The sequence below is a fragment of the Bos taurus genome, chromosome 4 (assembly GCF_002263795.3).
Source record: "Bos taurus isolate L1 Dominette 01449 registration number 42190680 breed Hereford chromosome 4, ARS-UCD2.0, whole genome shotgun sequence".
Classification (NCBI taxonomy): domain Eukaryota; kingdom Metazoa; phylum Chordata; class Mammalia; order Artiodactyla; family Bovidae; genus Bos; species Bos taurus.
In genome coordinates, this window is record NC_037331.1 from 92862755 (window position 1) to 92886854 (window position 24100).

General features: G+C 51.6%; 1 protein-coding gene across 7 annotated transcripts in view; it reads right to left on the reverse strand.

Moving 5' to 3' along the window:
* KCP (kielin cysteine rich BMP regulator) overlaps window positions 1-24100 on the reverse strand; it is a 46617-nt gene that overhangs the window by 18972 nt on the left and 3545 nt on the right. For 6 of the 7 annotated variants that reach the window (XR_001500238.3, XR_001500239.3, XM_010804494.4 and 3 more), the window contains exons 2-13: window positions 14073-14333; window positions 11881-12070; window positions 10310-10649; window positions 7089-7255; window positions 6368-6557; window positions 6211-6287; window positions 5537-5612; window positions 3741-3808; window positions 3445-3541; window positions 3215-3297; window positions 2916-3009; window positions 1985-2073 (exon numbers count right to left, since the gene is read on the reverse strand). Coding sequence is in view for 5 of the 7 variants with exons in the window: in XM_010804494.4 (XP_010802796.2) it covers window positions 1985-2073; window positions 2916-3009; window positions 3215-3297; window positions 3445-3541; window positions 3741-3808; window positions 5537-5612; window positions 6211-6287; window positions 6368-6557; window positions 7089-7255; window positions 10310-10631 (1263 nt within the window). In the remaining 2 variants the exon portion in view is untranslated. Of the gene's footprint in view, window positions 1-1984; window positions 2074-2915; window positions 3010-3214; window positions 3298-3444; window positions 3542-3740; window positions 3809-5536; window positions 5613-6210; window positions 6288-6367; window positions 6558-7088; window positions 7256-10309; window positions 10650-11880; window positions 12071-14072; window positions 14334-24100 lie in introns of those variants that run through there. The other variant, XM_024991152.2, reaches the window with a different exon arrangement.

The window sequence follows — 24100 nt, forward strand, 5'->3', positions numbered from 1 at the left end:
TAGCCTTACTTGGCGTGCACCCTGCCTGGACGTGAGGCCTTCGTGTCTCTGCCTTTCTCCCCCAGGCTTTGCCCTGACTCTTCCCTATATCTGGTGTCTTAGTCTATTCAGGCTTCTGTAGTAAAAATCCTGTAGTCTGGGTGGCTTATAAACAACAAAAATTTCTCACTGTGTGGGAGGCCAGGGAGTTCAAAATAAAGGTGTTAGGAGTTTCGATGTCTGGTGAGAGGCCTGTTCCTGCTTCAAGCATGAGTGCCTGCTAAGTCGCTTCAGTTATGTACAACTCTTAGAGATGCTTTGCACTGTAGCTTGTCAGGCTCCTCTGTCCATGGGCTTCTCCAGGCAAGAATACTGGAATGGATTGCCATGCCCTCCTCCAGGGGATATTCCCAGTCCTGCTTCATAGATGGCTGTCTTCTTGCTTGCATCCCCCACATGGTGAAAGGGGCAAGAGAGCTCTCTGGGGTCTTTTTTTATTTTTGGCTGTACTTGCTGTGCTCTGTGGCACACACAATCTTAGTTCCCCAACCAGGGATCAAACCTGTGCCCCGTGCAGTGGAAGTACAGAGTCTTAACCACAGGACCACAGGGAAATCCCTCTGGGGTCTTTTTTTTAATATATATAAATAAAGGCACTAATCCCGTTCATTACTTTGCCAACAAAAGTCCATCTAGTCAAGCTATGGTTTTTCCAGTAGTCATGTATGAATGTGAGAGTTGGACTATAAAAAAAGGCTGAGTGCCGAAGAATTGATGTTTGTGAACTGTGGTGTTGGAGAAGACTCTCAAGAGTCCCTTGGACTGCAAGGAGATCAAACCAGTCCATCCTAAAGGAAATCAGTCCTGAATATTCATTGGAAGGACTGATGCTGAAGCTGAAGTTACAGTACTTTGGCCATCCGATGAGCCAACTCTTTAGAAAAGACCTTGATGTTGGGAAAGATTGAAGACAGGAGAAGAAGGGAATGACAGAGGACAAAATGGTTGGATGGCATTATCGACTCGATGGACATGAGTTAGAGCAAGCTCTGGGAGATGGTGATGGACAGGGAAGCCTGGTGTGCTGCGGTCCATGGGGTCAAAAAGAGTTAGACCCCATGGATCGAGCAACTGAACAACAACAGAATCCCAATCATGAGGGCTCTACCCTCTAGAAGTAATTACCGCCCAAAGGCCCCACCTCCTAATACCATCATGTAGGGGTTAAAATTTCAACATATGAATTTGAGGGGGGCACAAAGACATTCAGTCTATAGCACCTGGAGCGTCCCCCCATTCCTCCCTGCTCAAATCTTACTCACTCATTCAGACCTAAGTAAACACCACCCCACCCCGAAGTTTTTCTAGATCTGTGCTGCCCAATAGAAATAGAACACAAACCACATATGTCATTTAAAGTTCCCTGGTAGTCAAAATTCAAAAAGAAAAAGAATCAGATGGAACTAAATGTTAACATTATATTCCACTCAAACCAATGTATCCAAGAAGTTATTTCAACATGTAATCAACATGAAGTGTTAATGAGATATTTTATGCATCTTTCTCTTGTAATTCGTCTTTGAAATCCAGTGCATAGTCTACCCTTAAAGCCCATCTCAAACAGGACGGTCACATTTTGAGGGCTCAGTGTCCACACGGAGTGGCTCCTGCTCAGACAGCAGGGCTCTGGACATCTCAGATCAACTGTATTTCTCCGTCCCTGGAGTTTGTGCCCCCGTCACATCCTGTCTGCCCAGCCTCACTCCTCCTGTAACCTGAAGCGCCTTGTTTGGGTTCACAAACATGCTGCCCACCTACTGTGCTTGGAACTGGACATACGGGCACGACCCCTTCCCCAGCCTCACAGCCTCCAGAATTGGGTCTCTTCCATCTCTGTCCCCTCACAGTGCCTTTTGGGATGTGTTCAGTGGAGTGAAGGAATGAATCTGGGTGACCCGGGGTCGGGTAGTGGTGGGGACAGCCCCAGAGCAGCATGGGGACTCACCAGGCACTGGCAGATCCGGCAGGGGTCCCCAGGGGTGGTCCACTCTTGGCCATGCTCCCAGTGAGAACCATTTTCTGTGCAGCCTTGAGCTGGGGGAGACAGGCAGAGAAGAAGCCTGGTGGAAATTTCAGCCAGACCCTCCCTCCTCCACATGCCCTCTGAGGGTCCTCCTCAGACCCTAAACCCCACCAGATCCTGCCTCTGCCTGGACCCCTTGTCCCAGCTTCCCAGCACCCCAGGCAGGGTCAAGCCCAAGCTCCTCAGCCTGATTTTCTAGGTCTTCGAGGGCCAGCATGGCCACGCCCACCTGTCTCTGCCCTGCCCCCCACCTCTCAGTGTAAGCCACGCCCACCAGCCTGCGCCTTCCCAACCAACACACACCCACCTCACATGGAGTGTCAGTCCCAAACGGCCCTCTCTTCCTGGCATGCCCTCTGCCCTTCACCTAGCGAACTGCTGTCTAGCCTTGAGGTTCAGTCCGGACCCACCACCCCCAGGACGCCCTCCCTTCCGTGCCCAGGTTGGACGAGGTCTCCACTAGGTCTCCTTCCTCTGAGTTTCTATAGTATCTGCGTGTAATTTAATCCCGCCTTTGCCAGTCCTAGTTTGTGACTCAGTGTCGCCCTCTAGTGGTCTGCCTCGAGGGTCCACGGGTGTCTTTGCACAAAGCAGGTAATTGTCAATGTTTATCGAGGTATATACAGTATCATTATCCCCCTCTTACAGATGGGGAACTGAGGCACGGAGTAACTCTCTCAGAGGCACACAAGCGCTAAGTGACAAGGGTAGAACTTGGAGCAGGTGTGGTCAGGCGCGGCTCCCCCGCTGACGAAACCCCCAGGTCAGGGGTCTGTAGAGTGAGCTCTGGGTTGATGAAACAGCCTAACAGCCCCACCTGGAGCTCCACCAGGGAAGGGGCAGGGGCTCTCACCTTGGCAGGTCGGGCAGCAGTGCCCAGGCCTCAGGACTGGCTTGGGGCAGGGGATGGGCGGGCACTTCGTGGGCACGCAGCGAACCAGGCTCCTCTGTAACACACCCACAGCTGTGCTGCCTCCAGCTCTGGCTCCCAGAGAGAGCAGGCTGGGCCACAGGGCGGGGATGGAGGGAGGATCTCTCTGGCACCAGGCCTCAGGAGGTATGTGAGGGGCTGAAAGTGTGGCAGGTGCGGCCCAGAGCAGGCGCGGGTATCCCAGGAGGAGCAGGGCCCGGGCAAAGGTGCGGGGGACTCACCAGGCAGGAGCACTGGAGACAAGGGTTGGAGCTGGACCAGAAGTTGGCCCCTTCCTCGTAAAGCTGCCCCTCATACTCACAGCCTGGGGAAGATTGCCAGAAAGACAAGCTAGTCAGTAGAGAGCAAGGTGGCTGGTCATCACCCAGGGGAAGGCATGACCCCAGGTAGGTATGGAACCCTCTGGGGCTGAGGCCAGGGTGAGGGGGTAGGCAAGACAAGGGCAGGTCACCTGGCCGGCAGACGGGGCAGCACTCCCCAGGTGGGGTGTAGCTCTCCAGGCAGTTGAGCTCTGAGCATGAGGGCCCCTGGCACCGCACTGTCCCTGCCTGCAGAACAGACACTGAGCCCTCCTGCCTTCTCCACTGCCCAAGCCGAGTGGAGGCCTAGACAACTCCAGGGCTCAGTGCCAGGGTGGCAGCAGCAGCCCTGCCTGGCCCCCAGGTCAGGCTTAGCACTGCCAGGCCTGGGGTATGCCAGACAGCAGGGATGTAGCTGGTAGTTGGGGCCAGGCTCTGATTCCCTTACCTGGCAGGTGCAGATAACACAGCGCTCCAATTGCCACATTTCCCCATCCCTGTAGCCTCCAGGGCAGCCTGCAAAACCAGGGCCAGGCCCCAAGTAAGGGACCCAGCGAATTGGGGCAAAAGACAAGGACGCGACATCAAAGGGGCACTGTTTGGGTGAGAATCAGATTTGTATATTTACTACAACATCTCAGCAGATGGCAGTATAGTGTCTGACTCTAATATCAGTAGGCCCATCATTTTACAACACATGCAAGCAGTGAGGGAAGAGTGACTTTTTAAAAATTTCACCAAAGACATCATCAGTTCAGTTCAGTTCAGTCGCTCAGTCATGTCCGACTCTTTGCGACCCCATGGACTGCAGCACGCCAGGCCTCCCTGTCCTTCACCAACTCCCAGAGCTTGCTCAAACTCATGTCCATTGATGATGCTATCCAACCATCTCGTCCTCTGTCGTTCCCTTCTCCTCCTGCCTTCAATCTTTCCCAGCATCAGGGTCTTTTCAAATGAGTCAGCTCTTTAAGACATCATATGGGCTAGCAATGGCCCTGAGGCACCATTTATCTTACAAGCTGTGTGCGGGCGCATGCGAGCACGTGTGTGTGTGTGTGTGTGTGTGTGTGTGTGTGTCCCTTTTCACTGAGATCTAATGACTCCAAAGACATTACTCCTCATCTCATCTTGGCCAAGACTTTCAGGCTACATTGCCAGACCTCAACCAGTGCCTGGACCCCTGTCCCACCTTTCAAACTACCAGCTGCTATTCTTCCTGCAGTATGGTTGCCAGATTAAAATATAGAACACTCACTTAAATGTGAATTTCAGATGAACAACACAAAATTTTTTAGTATAAGTACACCCCAAATATTGCACAGGACATACTTAAAAATATGTGCTATTTATCTAAAATTCAAATATAACGGGGCATCCTGTTTTTATTTGCTGAAGCTGGAAACCTTATCTTCCTAACTGTGAGCTAGTAACACTTCCCAGCAGTCACTGCCTCCACTTCCGCCCAGCTCTCTTCATGTCACTGGCCCATGGCCTTCCTAGTCTCCTAAAGCTCGGAGTCCACGTTCTATGGCATACAACCATGTTCCTTAGAAACAACCTTTCTTCTGTAGCCTACTGTCATCTCTGGCTCCATGCCCAGACCACTGAGCATGTAATAACCCCCTACCTGGTCTTCCTACATCTAGCCCATACCAGATGAATATTCCAAAAATGCCTCTTGGAACATGCCACACTCCAGCTCTGCAGCCTTCAATGGCTCCCATTGTCCACAGAAGAATGTCCAAACTGCAAGGCTTATAGCAGCCTGTTCCCACTGGCCTTCCCAGGCTGATTTGCTGTGACACACGTCTCCGCATTCTGGTGTGCAGAGGACCCTCCTTCTGTGGAAACCCCACTCTTCCTTGAAGACCCAGCTTGGATGATGCGTTGTCCATAGAGCCCTCCCTGCCCTCTCCTCTGGCAACTGGCCACTTACTACCTTTCTCTGCTTCCTCTTAATCTGTTCACTAGCTCTTAAATCTTGTATTACACTAGCTATGTAAATTCATCTTCTCACTAGATTAGAAGCTCCTGGAGGGAAGGAAGAAGATCATGTCAAGCCTTTGGCTCAGTCCCAGGCCAGAGGCAGCATTTGCTGACTTGCACTTCACTTCCAAACTTCCTAAACCGGAGCAAGCAGGCGGGCACCCTCTGGGCACATAGCAGGAGGCAGGCCAGGCTTGGGGGCCCTGGAACCAGTGTGGGAAGTGCGGCTGGGGCAGACAGGAAGCTGAGCGGGCTCACAGTGTGGGCAGCATGCTCCTGGCTCTTGGCAGGGTCCTCTCGGGCATGGCTTCTGGGTGCAAGTTACAGCTCCTTCCTGTGGGGAAGCAGGTGATGGAACTCTGGAGGGTGGTCCTTCAGAACTGAAACCTCCCCCCAGGCTGGGACCCACCGGAGGAGCAAGAGGCTGAACGGGCTCAGAGTCTGCAGGCTGCCCTTGGCCCAAGGGCAGAAAAGGGACATCCTTCCCCCACCCCCATCATCTCCTGCCACTCTCAACCCTCGGAAACCAGCGCTTTCAAGAGCCAGCCACATCTCCAGAGTAGGGAGATCCTGGGAAGGGAATAGAGGGCTTCCTATGGAGGGGTGAATAAGGGAAGGCTGGAGGAAGGTGGAGCCAAGCGAGGGAGAAGAGGCAGGTAGATAACAGGGACAGACGCATGAGTGGGGGACACTGAGGGTGCACAGGTGAGGAGTGGGTACAGGAGGATAAGAACCCCTCTGTGTGTGTTGCGGAGGTTGAGCTCCAGAAAGCACAACAATTCAGAATCAACTGAAGGCTGCCAGAGGCAAGGCTTGGAGGGATGGCAGGTAGAACGCCCCCCTTCTAAACATTCTGCACACCAGCTGCAGCAACAGGCAGCTGAGGTGAGGGGGACAGGGGTGGGGTATCCCAGGGGCCCGTGAGAACTTACCAGGCAGCGGCAGATGGTGCAGGCATCTGGGGTGAAGGTCTCCCCATTGCCATAGGCCTGACCATTGTGGCTGCAGCCTAGGGAGGACACGGTGCTGTCACTCGGGGCCATCTCCAGGCCCCAGGGTGGTGCCCGCGGGCAGGCAGATGGCACTCACCGTGGCAGCGGGCCAGGCCGGGCTTGGGGACACAGTTTGCAGCCCCGTCCTGGCAGACACAGGCTGTGCAGGCGTCGGGCTCCCAGCGAGCCCCCTCGGGCCAGGCCCGGCCCAACCCCCAGCACTGGGGGGAAGCTGGGTGGCACTCACAGGACTCCAGCTGCGTCACCCTGCCCTGCAAGTCCTTGTTCTGGGGAAGAGGTGGGGGTGGGAGGCACTGGTTCAGCCTCCCCCACCGTTTCCCACAGCGTATGAAAGCCAGGGCAGGATGAGAAGGAAACTTGATGGAGCAGAGGTGGGCCCACCTCCGGGCAGCATCCCCTCAGACAGCGCCAGTTCTCACGGCCTGGGGTCTGGACGGGCTCCCAGAGGAGCATGGGCCCCCAGTCCTCTTCTTTAGACAAAAGGGGACCCAGTCCCCATTACCCAACAGTTAAAGACCTTAATCCATCCAAAATTTTCCCTGACAATGTCTTATATGAAGTAGGCACTCCATAATGTCCACCAAGTACATGAAAGAAAATGAAAATCTGGTTGACAGATACCTGGAGGTCCTTCTCGTGTAAGAAAGAACCAATGTTAACTGTTCAGATAAGAGCCTTTCTATGTGCATTTAAAACAAAACTCTGTTTCAGGGTCCCACAAGCTCCCCTTCCCTCCTTTCTTCCCACTACGCCAGGCCTGCCCTGCCCCTTGCACACCCAACCACCTTCAATGGTACCTGTTCTCTGAGCTCCGTGACCTCTGCCTCCAGCCTTTCCAGCTGCTCCTCCAGGGGGCGCCACCATTCCTCGGGGACCCCAGCAGGGGCTGAGGAGTGGGCTGGCCCCTCTGACTGGTAGTCCTGGATGTCAGCAAGGCCAAGGGGCTCCCTGGAGATGGCCCCACCTGAAGGCACAAGAATCCAGGGAGGGCCTATGGGTGAGGGGCTAGCAAGGCTTCCTGGGTTTGTCTTCCCAATATCAGTCCTATATCCCACCCTTGTCCACCTGCCAAACCCACCGTCCTGGGAAGGAAAAATGGTCTGTGAGGGGCTGGAAAGCATTGGAGGAGGAGGAGGGTGCCCTGAGTGGACAAAAGTGACCCAGACCAGTTTTCCCAAGTAAAGCTATGACAAACCTAGACAGCATATTAAAAACAAAGGCATCACTTTGCTAAAAAAAAAAAAGTCTGTATAGCCAAAGTTATGGTTTTTCCAGTAGCTGCGTAAGGATGTGAGAGCTGGACCATAAAGAAGGCTGAGCACCGAAGAATTCATGTTTTTGAAATGTGAGGCTGGGAAAACTCTTGAGAGTCCCTTGGACAGCAAAGAGATCAAACCAGTCAATCCTAAAGGAAATCAACCCTGAATATTCACTGGAAAGACTCATGCTAAAGCTGAAGCTCCAATAATTTGGCTACCTGATGAGAAGAGCTGACTCATTGGGAAAGACACTGATGCTGGGAAAGATTGAAGGCAAAAGGAGAAGAGGGTGGCAGAGCGTGAGATGGTTGGATGGCATCACCGACTCAATGGACATGAGTTTGAGCAAACTCCGGGAGATGGTGAAGGGCAGGGAAGCCTGGTATGCTGCAGTCCATGGGGTATCAAAGAGTCAGACACAACTTACTGACTGAACGACAGTAACAAGAACCTCAGGCAGGTATAAGCCCCAGGGAGCCCAGCTCACTGGGAGCCTGGGGGAGGATACAGACCAGGTTTCCCTGTAGTCTGTTCTGACTCTGCAGGGGTCCCCAGCCACGGGGGACGTGCAGGGTCATCCAGCCTCATTCAGACCAGGGTCTTTGCCAGGGACAGCCTGGGGAACTGACATGTCATGCTGGGAGGGCCCACAAGTCAACACAGTCAGCAGGAGAGGGAGACAGACCAGTGAAAGATGGGCCTGCTTTCAGGGACCTGGGGTCTGTGAGCAAACCCCGCCTCCATCTGCTTGGCTTCATCTTCAGAAAGGACACCGCTTCTGGGCGCAGCAATGGGCAACTCTCCCCCCTGCTGTCACACCCAAGCCTTGCCACTCTTTTCCAGGCCTATGGCAGAGGGGCTTGGCAACCCACACTGGGCAGGGTGTGCTCCAGAAAGCAGGATGTGGCTGCATTTCTTAAAGGGTTAGGGGAAAGTGCTGGCAGGGCCCCTACTAGCTTTCAAGGCTCCATCAGAATGAAGACAGCCTGTCCTGGGTTCTAGATGACACTGGGTCCTGGGAGAGGCTGGGGAAGGCCACTTTTGCCTCACTTTGATCTCTATTCCACAATCAGGAAAATAAAGACCATGCAGATGGGGATCGTCTGATTCCAGGCTTGGTTCCCAAACATCATCCCTCCTCTGGGTGAGGTGGGCAGGGCAGCAGAGGGTCTGGAGCGGGAGGCGGGTGAGGAGGAGAAAGGGGAGGAGGGAAAGGGAAGAGTTCTTCCTCAGAGGCATCTCATTAGTGAGGCTGGCCTGGGTGGCTGAAAGAGCTTTTGGTGAACGTTAGTCCAAGGAAGCAAGGGCACAATGTCGCTCACTCCCCAGCCGCCTGACTGCCTCCACCAAAGTGGGTTGGAGAGTCTAGTCCAAAACCTATATTGTCTTCTTTTGTCCAAATCTGCTTTGTCCTGGGTTCCTTGGCTTGGTTAACGCCACCTTTGTGGTGCGTGCTAAGTTGCTTTGGTCGTGCCTGACTTTGCGACCCTGTGGATTGTAGCCCACCAGGTTCCTCTGTCCATGGGATTCTCCAGGCAAGAACACTGGAGTAGGTTGCCATTTCCTCCTCCAGGAGATCTTCCTGACCCAGGGATAGAACCTGCATCTCTTAGGTCTCCTGCATTGGCAGGTAGGTTCTTTACCACTAGCGCCACCTGGGAAGCTCGATGCCACCCCCACCTACCTAGAAATCTGGGGCTCAGCTGCCCTCTTGGTACCCCTCCCAAACCCCATCAGTCTCTGGTCTCAGCCGGTTATCCCCTCACCCCATCTCCCCAGCTCTGCTCCTCTCCCCTCTCATCTCCACTCTGGAGGCTGAAGTCTCCTTGCCTCCAGCTGCTCCTCTTCTCTTGGCACAGTTGCTTTAAATCCCACATCTGAAGGTGCCCAGCAGCAAATCCAAATGTGACCTTTCCCAAGTGCCCATTATCTTTTCAGCCCACTCTCCTACCCCCCAACAAACCTTGGGCAGGGTGTCATCACTTGGAATGGCTCTCTGTCCTGGTGTGGTATCTAGCTCCCTTCCCGGCCCCATGAAGGGTGGCCAAGGGTGGTCCCAGTATCTTATACCCTTCACCTCAGCTCTACACCCCATGCCCCATGATTCCTCCTTTCAGGCCACTGCCTGCCTGCTTAAGCAAACACAGTCAGGGGGTCAGGAGAAGCTGGGGTCCTGTGGGACCCTCAGGGAAGATCCAGCCAGTCCTTTTCCTGGAGAGATCTGCAGAGAAGAGCTCCTGGTTGTTGTGCAAAGCCTGATTCCTCCCCATGGAACTGTCCTCAGCTCCCCTCCCTTCCCCGCGCTGCCCCCCCCGCCCGACACAATCCATGCACTGACCCCTCTACTCCTGCCGGTCCTTCTGGAGGAAAGCCAGACACAGACACTCAAAGCCAGTTCCCATGGCGGACCTTCTTTTTTTTCCCCTCTGTTCTCAGGACAAATAATTAACTTCAGACTCCCAGATTCCAGGGCAGCCTCTCCCCCACCACTGCCTGCAAGAATTCCTCCCGAGGCCAGAGCAGGAAGCCCCCTCCTGCCCCAGGACCCCAGAACCTCATGTCATAGTCTCTGTGCCGCTGGCACCACGCTGGCTCCTCCACCGATGGGGAGGACTCAGGCTGGCCGGAGAGGCGAACACACTGCAAGGCAGGGCCCCAGGAGGCAGCCCCCCTCCCAGCCCAGCTGTTCCCTCAGACTGGGCTGAGCAAGAGGTAAGGTCCCACCTGGCTGTCCCCAAACCCTTAGCACCCCAACTTACCTCGGCTGGTCCCCGGGGCCAGTGTCCGGCTTGCGAGCTGCAGAATGAGGGACAGCAGGACGGCCACGGCCCTGGCCATGCTCTCCCCGCCTTGCTGACTGCAGTCTTGGCTCAGCAGGCACAGGGAGGGGGGGTGGGGACACACCAGGCCGCCTCCCACCCAGCCTTTGTTCAGGGAGGGCTTCTGGTGTCTGTCATCCAGGCCTGTGGTGCCTGCCTGCCTGATGGCACCTCCATCCTGACCCCAGCCCCGGCTCAGAGGTGCAGGAGAGTGCCTGGGGGGCCGGAAGCTGGAAGCAAGTGGGGGTGACTTCTCTTGCATAGGGTCCAGGAGCCACTCCTTAAAAAAAACCCCACAAATTCATCACTCTCAGGCTCTGGGACCGCTGGTCTCCCTGACCCTTGGGTCATTCTGCCACCCTGGGGTTCCCTTCTTCACCTGTGTATAGGAGAAGCAAACTGAGCTGGGTTCAAATCCCAGCTCAGCCAATTCCACGTGCCCGTAGGCCTCTAACTTCGTGCCTCAGTTTCCCTATTTGTAAACTGGTCATAATATCTACTTTATAGACTTGCAGTGAGGACTAAGAGAGACTATGGAGATAAGGAATTTAGGGTAGGGTAGTGGCTGGCACAGACTAAGTGCTCGGTAAACAACTGAAAACAAGTGGTGATGCTCCAGGTCTCCAAAGTCAAGGACTCCTCGTTTCCTCCTCCTCCTCTCTTCACCTCTGCATTTCTTTCCTGGACTCTACCCGCCATCCCCATCTACCCTGATAGCCCCAGGTTGGGCCCCAAATGCCAAGACTTTCCTTCCCCAGCCCATTTCCAGATCTTGGGCTCAGGCCTGGCCTGGGGAGGGGGGGCGTTGTGAGTCCAGGCAGGGGGCCGGGCTAGGCCCTGGGCTCCGCAGGGGGAGGGGGCCAAAGGGAGGAAGTGAGAGACACTGGTCACGTGGACCGCAAGCCTGGGAAACTCCTCGGTGCAGCTGGGAAGCAGGGGAGGTGGGGATGGGCCCCAGCTCACAGGCCCAGGGACATGGAGGGTGGAGCCACGAATCCCACCATAGCAGTCTTTGCCCCCCCACCCCCTGCCCCAGCCACAAAAGCCAGAAAACCAGAGCTCCCCACCCTCGCCCAGGACAGGGCTAAAGGTCCCTCTAGCCCACTCGCCAAGCTCCATAAGGGAAAGGTGTGTCTCACCCCCGCCCAACCCCCCCACCCCAAGTGTGGACCCCTGAAAGGTCCCCAGCAGTTGGCAGCAGGGGGCAGGGAGGGCAGCTATGGGCCAGTTCTGAGACCTGGCTTGGCTAAGCCTGGAGCCAGGCTCCTGGGAGCAGAAGAGCACCAGGGCCAGCTGGATGGAAGAGGAACAAGGAAGTGGCAGCTGTGCTCCCACCAGGTTTAAGGAAAGTGATGTCTGTCAGAAGCAGGGCCCCGGGAGGCTGCGTGGAGGAGAGGCTAAGAGCAGACTCCAGGTCAGTCTAGAGTCTGATGCTCTCTGCTGTGACCTCAGGCAAGTCGTTTAACTTTCAGTGGCTACTTTTTCTTCTCTGTGGCTCTAATGGCACCCACCTCATCGGTGTGTGAGGGTTAGCAAATTAACGGCTGGAAAGAGGACTCAGCACAGGGCCTGGCACACAGGCATTAGGTCTTATCGCTTCTCCCCTGGGATGTCGGTCACCCCATCATTCCCGCTTTACAGGTGAGGAGTCTGAGAAGTCAGGTTAGCTGCGAAGTCAGCTGAGAAGTCAGGTAAGTCACCCTGGAAGTAAACCACGGAGCCTGGATTCAATGCCAGGCCCTTGGGGCCCCAGAGCTCATACTCCATATCACCACCAGGAGCCCAAGCACCCGCCCTGGCCACCCCAGCTCCCAGCTGCTTCCTGCTCTGGCCAGCCCCCCACACCCTTGCCCTCCTACCGTGCCCACTCCAGCCCCTCCATCCTCTGTCAGAGTACCTGAGTATCGCTGGAGAACATCCCCACCCTTGGGTGACTAGATTCCCTTCAAATTCATATCTACAAACTTCAATGGACATGCAACAGCGTCAGGAATTCTATTACAGTTCCCTGGTAAGGGGATTCCCTGGTGGTCCAGTGGTTAGGACTCCATGCTTCCATTACAGGCAGCCCAGGTTTGATCCCTGGTTGGGGAACAAAGATCCAACATGCTGTGCAATGAGGCCAAAAAAAAAAAAAAAATCCCTGGTAAATCCAATCTCCTGTTCCCAGAGAGGAGCATTTCATACCCTTGCCTTCCTTCCTAAATGTTTCAGTGGCCCCACCCTTATCCACTATATGATTTTGGCAAGTTATCAAACCTTTCTCAGCCTCAGGTCCCTCCCCTGTGAAGTAGAGGTAATGATAGTACCTCCCTCGTGATTCTTATAAGGGCTGTCTTAGCCTGGGTTCCCTGAAAGCAGAGCCTGAGACAAAGGCTTACATGTGGGTTTATTTTGGAATATGATCCCAGGGAGCAGGAATGAAGGGTGGGAAGGATGGAAAGCTGATACAAGACCGCCTTGTGGAGGAGCTGATCACTGTGTTGGGCATCTGTGTGTCCAATCCCACAGGTCCATCTGTGTGAAAGCAGCTCAGCTGGAAAGAGGAAACACTTTTCCCCTGAGCTAGCCTCACAGGGCACTCGCTGCTCCCAGTCAGGTGTGAACAAGTGTTCAAGTGGGCTCCTGAGGTGTCCAGCGCCGTGCAACAGGGAAGTTCCAAAGCAAGATGGGAGCAATTGACAGCTGGGGCCTGAGGCAAGACGCTGCCAGGATGCGTGTTTGCAGAGTTGTGTGCTTTGGAGAATGGATTAAGGTGCAGGTGAGTTGGAGAAAACTCTTGAAAGTCTCTTGGACTGCAATGAGATCCAAACAGTCCATCCTAAAGGAAATCAGTCCTGAATATTCATTGGAAGGACTGATGCTGAAGCTGAAACTCCAATACTTTGGCCCCCTGATGAGAAGAGCTGACTCCTTGGAAAAGACCCTGATGCTGGGAAAGATTGAAGGCAGGAGGAGAAGGGGACGACAGAGGATGAGATGGTTGGATGGCATCACTAACTCAATGGACATGAGTTTGAGTAAACTCTGGGAGTTGGTGATGGATAGGGAAGCCTGGCATGCTGCAGTCCATGGGGTCACAAAGAGTCGGACATGACTGAGCAACTGAACTGAATTGAAATAATTTGCAGAAGAGGTGTCAATGAGACAATGCCTGTAGAAGTCTTTCTATGGTACTTGGCACGTGTTAAGCACCCAAAACATATTATTATTTTTATCGACATCATTGTCATCTCCTGCTGAAGCCCAACCTGAAAAGCTAGTATTAGCTTTCTTTGTCTCCCACCGAAGGTACAGAAACTTCTGGAAAAGTCACTCTATGAAATAAAAACCCAGGAAAGGGTGTTGTTTGGGAGAGGCAGTTGAGTTTCAACCATGACTGATCACAGCCTCTTGGTGCCAGGTATTGAGCCAGATACAGGAATATAGGGATGAACAAATCAGGAACAGCAATGGGCAGAATGCCCTGGGCCAGGCCGAGGGATGTGGGACGTGGCCCCTGGCAGAGGGAGGGGCACGAACACACGACCCTAGGTGCACGCAAATGTCAGGCTTGGAATAAAGGGCTCATATTTCTCCGCTCAGCTAGTGGAACCAGATGCCACCATCCTCACCAAAAACCAATGCTTTCTTGTTTTCTTTAGCCAGGAACTTTCTGGCTAGAGAAACAAGGAATAACTCTGGCCCAGGCTTAAGTCCTTACTCGACAGGGTGTCCCCAGGTCTGTGACTCAGCAGGGCTTGTAGGCACAGTAGCGTGTGTAGCTCAGTATGGCAGCAGAAGGGCTTCGGGTCTAGAGTCAGTGAGTCCTGAGTTCAAATCCTGCTCCACCACTTACTGTCTGTGCTGAGTGATCTACCTCTTCCATTCATCCTCCCCCTCCACGCCTTACAGACTGCTTCACCTTGGCTTTCATGCCCTCTGTCTTCCTGTTGGGTGAGCCAAAGAGAGGCACAGGCAGGACCTGCGGGCAGGAGAGGAGAGTGGTTGGGGTATTTCTTCCTGGCTTCCTGCTCACCACACTATTCCTGCCCCTTATCTGCTCAGCCCAGAGGGTGGCAGTGGATCCCTGCTAACAAGTTCCTGGCCCTCAGCATCCCTGGTGATTCTCTTAACCATGTCTGCAGATCTGTAAATGGTCCCTTATTAAACTTCTCTTTAGCTAACCCCTTTGGAGGGGAATTCTCTTTTCTCCTGGGCCTTTAGCTTATATGCTAATCTTACCACATATACTCTACCTCCCTAAGCCAAAATCTTTCATCTGTAATGCAATACGTGCATACGAGTGCTCAGTTGTGTCTGACTCTTGGCAACCCCGTGGACTATAGCCTGCCAGCCTCCGCTGTCCTTGGAATTCTCCAGGCAAGGATACCGGAGTGGCTATTTTCTACTCCAGGGGATGTTCTGGACCTAGGGATCGCACCCACGTCTCTTGCATCTCCTGCGTTGGCAGGCAGATTCTTACCGCTGAGCCACCTGGGAAGCCCCTCCATCTGTAAAAGGAAGTAATAACCACTGCTGTAGGTTGGGAGAGTCCAATGAGGCAATGTACATGTGATGTGTGCCTGACACGTGTGTGGCGCCTGGTACGCAAAAGAACCCAACATAAGTTACTTTCTGTTCCTCCCCTCCTTCTGGTTGTACTGACAAGAGCAGCAGGTTGATTTTCCTCTGGATTTTGTGGCTGGAAGCAAGAGGTTGCTATAAGGAGTGAGGGAGATAGGGATAAGGAAATTGTTAAGTTTTGTACTTAATGCCTTTCAAGTCCGGGGCTTCCCAGGTGGCTTGGTAGTAAAGAATCCACCTGCTAATGCAGGAGACTCAGGTTTGATCCCTGGCTCGGAAAGATCCCCTGGAGAAGGAAATGGCAACCCACTCCAGTATTCTTGCCTGGGAGATCCCATGGACAAAGGAGCTTGGTGGGCTACAGTCTAGGGAGTCGCAAAAGAGTTGGACACGACTTATCGACTAAACGACAGCAACCTTTCAAACCACGCCAGTTGTAACAAATGAAGTAAGCCCACAATGTTATAAAGGCAAGTGCATCATGACACCTGCTTCAGCCCTTCCTTGCTTATCACTCCCCCCAACGTGACCAATGGTGACAAGGTCTGTTGTTCCACACCCATCCCCTGGCCCACACGACCACATGCAAGCCTGTGAGCATCACATGGTTTCGTTTGGGTGTGGTGCTTGGGAAAAGGCCGTGCAGGATCCCATCTCTCCCCCACCCAGTCTGCCCCTGCAAGTCACCCACTCACCCCTGAAGCTCCTTTCTTGGTGGTTCCTGTCTCCACCTCCCTATTTACCCAGGACCCTCTCTCCCCACTCACAACATCATGTTCACCCCAGGCAAAGGTTACCCTGACTGAGCGCTGTTTATCACAGATCTGATTCTAATTCCACAGCTGTATCCCACAGCTGGCCACTCCTCTGCCTGATTCAGAATAACTAGGCTGCCAGCCCCTTCCAGAAAGGACTTCTTCTGCCCCTTAAAATGCCTGCAGGTGTCCATCCCACTGTATTCCAGGGATCATGCCAAATCGCAGCATGCCTACTCAAGTACCAATGTCAGCCCCCATACTTGACCGTCACTGCTCACAGGTTAATAGCAGAGTTGGAACTCAGTACTTCCTTTGTTGGATGGAACCTGCTGGGATTTTAGGAGTGTGTCTGTTTTTCGGCTACTGTTTTTTGGTAAAGAGAGACCAGTGCAGTCAGATTGCCTATCTGAACCTTGCCACAGAGCCAGCACCTGGAGCTGGGTAGTACTGGCAGAATATTTCCAGGCACCACACAGGGACCTCGAAGCCACGAGTTTCTCCAGCCTGGAGGGGAGCTTGCCAATCAGCCTTGGGCTGATTGGGGAAACTGGGACTTCCCCAATCTCTTTTTTGACTTTCTTTTTCACAAATAATGACCCGTGGGGACATCATTAGGGCATGAAGAAGCTGAGAGGGTGGGGCAAAGAGGAGAGGAAATATGTGTGGCTTCCTGCCTGCAATTTCCTCTTCTTCCCACCCATTTCTCTTCTTCCAATGCCTCATAGTCCTGCTCTCAAGATCCCATAAAACCTCCTCTGCTGGTTCTGGGCAGCACAGTCCAATAGAACTTTCTGTGACAACGGAAATGTTCTATATCTGTCCCGTCCAATACAAGAGCCCCACGAGGCTCCTGGCTAGTGCAATTGAGGATCTAAATTTTTAGCTTTATTTAACTCTAACTCATTTTAATACAAATAGCTTTGTGTAGCTAGTGGCTACATAGCACATATTCAGACTGTAAGGCAACCTTGTGCAAATTAGTGAAAAGGAGAGCTTAACAAGACAGCCTACTCCCTTCCACGGGCTGGAAAGTTTTATAATAGGTTCGCAATGGCAGAGATGGGAATGAGGCCTCCTCAAGCTGTGCAGCACACAGCCCCACGTGGCTGCCATGGCTCCAGGTCCTGTCCCCGAATGGCAGTGTAAAGAAATGTGACTGAATGGTTGCCTCTTGACTTCCTTTGCAGGTAGGAAAGAAGCTGCCCATGCAGACCTTCCCATGAAGGCTGGCCAGAAGAGAGAATCTTGCAGGAGTTTGGGCCAAGACTTGCCAGGGGCCTCTGGACAAAGGCCCTGACCTCACTCAGCACCATAGCTCCACTCCATAGTTTTGACACAAGCAAGATCTTAGGCTGAGGGAGGGGAAATAGCAGCTGTCCACTCCAGGTCATATGAAGAGAGGGGGTCAGAGGGTGAGGGGATGGAGGCCAGTGGGTCAAAACCACAGCTGGGGCCATCTTGAGGCCCCAGATGTCTTGGCATCCAGTATTGATCTCAAACTCCTACTCATCTGGGGCTTTTGGTAACAGCTTTATTGAGATATAATTCACACACCATAAATTCACCTGTTTAAAGCGTACAATTTGATAGTTTAATATATTCACAGAGTTGTGCAGTCATCACTGTGATTAATTTTAGAACATTTATCTATAATAAACCCCACACCCTTTAGCATTTCCCCCACTATTTCCCGCCACCATCCATACCGCAGTCCTAGGCAACCGTTCGACTACATTTCTTCTCTATGTGTATGCCTATGCTGGACATTTCATGTAAGTAGCCCTTTGTCCAGCCTTTCATTTAGCATAATGTTTTCATAATGTATCCATTTTGTACCATGTATCTGTACTTCATTCTTTTTTATTGCCAAGTAATATTTCATTGTGTGTATGTGCCATACTTTATTCATCCACTCATCAGCTGATAGACATTTGGGTTGTTTCTGCTTTTTGGCTGCTATGAATAATGCTGCTATGGATATTTGTGTGCAAGATTTTGTGAGGACAGACGCCATAATTTCTCTTGGGGATATTACTGGGCAGGGAATTGCTACAGCATATGGTAACTGTGACTTTAACTTTTTGAGGAACTGCCAAATTGTTTTCAAAAGTTGGCTGCATCATTTCACATTCCCACCAGGGATGTGATAAGTGATAGAGTGAAAGTCACTCAGTCATGTCTGACTCTTTGCAATCCACGGAATGTGGCCTGCCAGGCTCATCTTTCCATGGAATTCTCCAGGCCAGAATACTGGAGTGGGTAGCCTTTCCCTTCTCCAGGGGATCTTCCCATCCCAGGGATTGAACCCAGGTCGCCTGCATTGCAGGCAGATTCTTTACCGTCTGAGCCACCAGGGAAGCCTAGTGATGTATGAGGGTTTTAATTTCCCTACTTCCTTGACAACACTTATTATCATCTGATTTTTTGGATGATAGCCATCTAGTGAATGTGAAGTGGTATTTCTTTGTGGTTTGATTTGCATTTGTCTAATGACTCATCGTGTTGAACATCTTTACATGAGCTTATTAGTCATTTATGTTTCTTCTCTGGAGAAATGTCTATTCAAGTCTTTTGCTCATTTAAAAAATTGAGTTACTTGTCTTTTTATTATTTTTTGTAAGAGTTCTTTATATATTCTAGATACAAGTCACTTATCAGGTATATGTTGCTGCTGCTGCTGCTGCTAAGTCGCTTCAGTTGTGTCCGACTCTGTGCGACCCCACAGATGGCAGCCCACCAGGCTCCCCCGTCCCTGGGATTCTCCAGGCAAGAACACTGGAGTGGGCTGCCATTTCCTTCTCCAATGCAATGAAAGGGGAAAGTGAGAGTGAAGTCAGTCACGACCCCATGGACTGCAGCCCACCAGGTTCCTCCGTCCATGCGATTTTCCAGGCAAGAGTACTGGAGTGGGGTGCCATTGCCTTCTCCTATCAGGTATATAGATAGCCAATATTTTTCCCCCATACTGTGGGTCATTTTTATTTTTTATGATTTGTTTTTTTTTTAGCAGCACAAAAGTTTTTGATTTTGGTAAAGTCCAGTTTATCTGTTTTTTTCTTTTGTGCCTTGTACTTCTGGTGTCACATTTAAGGAATCATTGCCTAGTATATGGTTGTTGTTGTTCAGCTAACTCATGTCTGACTCTTTTCGACCCCAAGGACTACAGCACGCCAGGCTCCTTTGTCCTCTGCTATCTCCCAGAGTTTGCTCAAATTCATGTCCATTGAGTCAGTGATTCTATCTAATCATCTCATCTTCTGCCAACCCCTTCTTCTTTTGCCTTCAATCTTTCACAGCAGTCTTTTCCAATGAGTTAGCTCTTCACATCAGGTGGCCAAAGTATTGGAGCTTCAGCTTCAGTCCTTGCAATGAATATTCAGAGTTGATTTTCTTTAGGATTGACTGGTTGAATCTCCCTGCAGTCCAAGGGACTCTCTTGAGTTTTCTCCAGCACCACAATTCAAAAGTATCAATTCTTTGGCGTTCAGCTTTCTTTATGGTCCAACTCTCACATCTGTATATGACTACTGGGAAAACCATAGCTTTGAATATAGGCAAGTGTATGGTTAGAAAAATGTATCCCTGTGTTTTCTTGTGAGAGTTTTATAGTATTAGCTCTTCCATATAGGATTTGATCCATTTTGAGTTAGTTTTTGTATATGGAGTGAGTAAGGATCTGTTGTTAGGTACCCATGTTTATAATGGTCACTTTTCTGATGGAATATACTTTCATCATTATAAAATGTCCATCTTTACCTTAAGTTACGTTTTTTGTTTTAAAATCTATTTTGTCTGGTGATACTATAGTGCCTCCAGTTTTCTTACGGCTGCTGTTTGTATGATAAAACTTTTCTCCATCCTTTCAATTTGAATATATTTGTATCTTCCAAGTATCCTTCTTATAGACAGTATTATGTTGGATCTTGTTTTTAAATCTGGTCTGATGATCTCTGCCTTTTGATTGGACTGTTTAATTCATTCACATTACTAATATAGTTGTATTTGCATTCGGGATTTTACTTGTTTTCTAAATATATCATTCCTATTTTTGTTCCTCTGTTTCTCCTAGACTGCCTCCTTTTGTATTAAATGAATTTTTTTTTTTTTTGGCCATGCTGCATGGTAGGATCTTAGTGCCCCAGCTAGGGACTGAACCCATGCCCCCTCCATTGGAAGCATGGAGTCTTAACCACTGGACCACAAGGCAAGTTCCAAGTCAGTAATTTCTTCTATAACATTTTAATTATTCCTTTAATGATTTTTTTAAAAAACTTTTTTCTGTTTTCTTAGTGGTTATTCTAGGGCTTCCTTGTGGACAGTTTACTGTCTTCCGTCCCATCCAGGTAAGTTGTCCCCGGGAAAGGTCCTGGCAGAGCAAGTGGGCAGGGGAGCTGCCTGAAGAAAGATGGCCTTAGAGATGGGCCACAGGAGGCAGGACTGAGCCAGGGAGATGGCCACAGGGTGGTGGCCCCAGGCTGCAGTTGTGATGGAGCTTTGTGGGGCTGCACGGACCTCAGATTTTGAGTCAGGGCAGAGGTCCACATTCAGGGAAATGAACATTCTAAGGTCCAGGCAGGACTTACTGGTAGCCCTGTAGTCAGGCTCCCAGGTAGCTGCCCCTGTGGCTCCATCCTGCCCCTCAGATACCTCCCAGTGTGGACCCCTGAGCTGGTCCACAGTTCCCCTCGGCCCCCAGGGACCAACAGGCGACAGGGCTCAGTGGGAATGGTGGCTACCCTCCTTTTCTCCATCAGCTACCAGCCCCGCCTCCCAGGGCACTCAGAGCGTGTGGGGGTCCAAGGCCAGGCGCTGCTCCCCCAACCAGGAGGCCCGCTCTGGGGAGCATGGCCGCTGCTCCGCGGATGAGCACACGGGTGCTACTCAGAATGACAGGTCCCTCAGTTTCCTCCCCTCCTCGGCAGCGCCAACGCCTGACTGAGCCCAGTGAACCCAGCCCATGTCCTTCCCCGATGGAGAAGGTGGGGTCTGGGGAGGGAAGGTTTCCGGGGTAGGTTTCCGGGGAAACAGAGGAGGAGCCAGGCCTTTTATCCTGCAGGACCCTCAGGCTCCCCCTGTACCTGATGGCCCACCACGCCCCATCCTGCCCAGCCCGTGACCTCAGCTTGTTTTGCTCAGGGTCCTCTGTAGGGCCCCAAAGTGGGTACTTAGGAAGTAGTCCTTAAAGGCCTGGAAAGGTGGAAATCCTGGGGAAAAGGACCCACCTTGTTCTTAGTGCCGATAGAAACAGACCCCTTCCCATTCATTCTGTCGCCCATTCCTTTTCCCATCTATCATTCATTCATCCAGGAGCTCCCACCATGGAAGAGCTAGGATGGCTGGCTGGCCCTCGGTAGAAGCCTGAGGTAACCATGGGACCAGGGTATGCCCCCAGTTTCCCCAGGAGAGTCCTCCCTTCCCAGCGTTTTGGTTTCTCACCTCTTGCCCCACCATCCTCACTACCCTCTGCTTTTCTCTGCTCTACTTCACTCCCCAAAGCTGCTGGGTCTGTGTGACATGGGGTCCCTTGGCCTCTGAATTCTGGGCGGAATTGGCTAAGGGGAGGCATTGGAAAAAAATAGGAGGACAGGAGGGTGGAACGGATGGAGCCCCCCCTGCTCCCCTCTCCCCCCCCAATCGTGCATGGCCATGGATCCTGGAGGTCAGCCCCTCTGTGGATGGTGACAGTTCCCTACTGATGCTCACCTTGGGGGCCTGGAAGTTTCACGGTGGCTTTGTCAATCCTGTTAATGTGTGCTAAGTTGCTTCAGTTATGTCTGACTCTTTGCGACCCCACAGACTGTAACCCCACCTATCCATGGATAGCTCCTCTATCCATGGGATTCTCCAGGCAAGAATACTGGAATGGGTTGCCATGCCCTCCTCCAGGGGATCTTTCCAACTCAGGGATCAAACCTGCATCTCATGTCTCCTGCATTGGCAGGCGGGTTCTTTACTACTAGCGCCACCTGGGAAGCCCAATCTTGTTCACATCTCTGCAAATATTCTAAACTTGCTTCCATTTAATTTTACCTGCATCCTGCCACAACCTCGCCTCATACGCCTCCTATCTGGAGCTGCCCACACTGAGGTGGCCCCTTTTTCTGAGTCCCTGGGGCAGTCGGGGGGCCTGTGAGAAGTCATCAAACCCCAGAGACAGTACTCAGCTTCCTGAGAGCAGGAGGAAGTCAGGACAAGCAGGGGAAGGGCGGAAGAGCCAGGCAGAGGGAAGAAGAAATGGAGAGGGTCGGGGCAATCACCACCCCAGTGTCTGTGTGCTGAGCCTGTTCTTTTACTTTTCTTTTAAAAATTATTTAGAATTTTTATCTAAGACTTACTGAAAGAGTTCTTTAAGGCCTATTTACCATATATAGGTCTTTTGCTTCCATGAAAAGAAAATTACAAGCTAAATACATTTCTTAAGCTATTCCTATTCCTAAAACTTCTTTTTAAAAAATAGTTATTTTTATTTATTCATTTATTTGGCTGTGCTGGATCTTCGTTGCCACATGCAGGATCTTTTGTTGCAGCATGCAAAGTCTTGTGACATGTGGAGCTAGTTCCCTGACCAGGGATCAAACCCAGGACCCCTGCACAGGGAGCACAGTGTCTTAGCCACTGGACCCCCAGGGAAGTCTCTATTCCTAAAACTTCTTGACATGTAGAATTTGGATTTTCTGAGTGCCCTTTTTATTTATTTTTAATGCCCTACATACAATGAAAACTTTTTAGTGTACAGTTCTGAGTTTTGGCATATGCACAGGGTTGTATAACTGTCGCCACAATCAGATCAGGATAGAGAACCCTTCCCATCACTTCATATTGCCCCCCCTTGGCAGTCAGCCCCTTCCTACAGTCCCCCATCCACCCACCCAGCTCTGTTCTGTGACCCTACACCTTCTTCTGGGCCTATTTCTGAGGGTGAGGCAACTGGGGAGTGGGCAGCCTCTCTTAGGGGCCATGAGCATACCCCAGCACACACAGGCCACATTTTCTGTACAGACCATCCCCCAGGGCCTGAGCATGAGGAAGGAGGCCCCTAGCAGCCGGCTCCCTCTCCTCTCCCAGTGTTGGGTCGGCGGCTGGAGGTGGGGGGATAGCCCCAGCATGCTCTGGGCTGGCGGAGGGTGGGATCTGCCTGCCTCTCTGGCTCTGCCTACCCCAGGGACTCAGCGAGGACATCTGGCTGTAGTGAGGCAGCCACCCAGAAACAGCAGAACACAGGATGTACTCTGGGGAGTAGCTGCTGCTATGTTTAAATTATCATCACTTCTGCTGCTGTGTGCCAGGCACTGGGCTAGACAACCCGACCCCCCAACCCCCCTACTGAATAGCAGTTCTTTCCTGACAGTAGGGTGTTAAACCCCTTTACAAACAAGGACACTGAGACTCAGAGAGGCTGAATGCTTTGCCCAGGATCAGACAGCTGTGACCTGACTTCAAGGTCTGTCTGACATTAAAGTGATCAAAGATCACTCATCAGATCAGATCAGTCGCCCAGTCGTGTCCGACTCTTTGCGACCCCATGAATCACAGCACGCCAGGCCTCCCTGTCCATCACAAACTCCCGGAGTTCACTCAGACTCACGTCCATAGAGTCAGTGATGCCATCCAGCCATTTCATCCTCTGTCGTCCCCTTCTCCTCCTGCCCCCAATCCCTCCCAGCATCAGAGTCTTTTCCAATGAGTCAACTCTTCGCATGAGGTGGCCAAAGTACTGGAGTTTCAGCTTTAGCATCATTCCTTCCAAAGAACACCCAGGGCTGATCTCCTTCAGAATGGACTGGTTGGATCGGGACTGGAATGCAAAAGTAGGAAGTCAAGAAACACCTGGAGTAACAGGCAAATTTGGCCTTGGAATACGGAATGAAGCAGGGCAAAGACTAATATAGTTTTGCCAAGAAAATGCACTGGTCATAACAAACACCCTCTTCCAACAACACAAGAGAAGACTCTACACATGGACATCACCAGATGGTCAACACCGAAATCAGATTGATTATATTCTTTGCAGCCGAAGATGGAGAAGCTCTATACAGTCAGCAAAAACAAGACCAGGAGCTGACTGTGGCTCAGACCATGAACTCCTTATTGCCAAATTCAGAGTTAAATTGAAAAAGTAGGGAAAACCACTAGACCATTCAGGTATGACCTAAATCAAATCCCTTATGATTATACAGTAGAAGTGAGAAATAGATTTAAGGGCCTAGATCTGATAGATAGAGTACCTGATGAACTATGGAATGAGGTTCGTGACATTGTACAGGAGACAGGGATCAAGACCATCCCCATAGAAAAGAAATGCAAAAAAGCAAAATGGCTGTCTGGGGAGGCCTTACAAATAGCTGTGAAAAGAAGAGAAGCGAAAAGCAAAGGAGAAAAAAAAAGATCACTCATAGTCAGGTTCAAA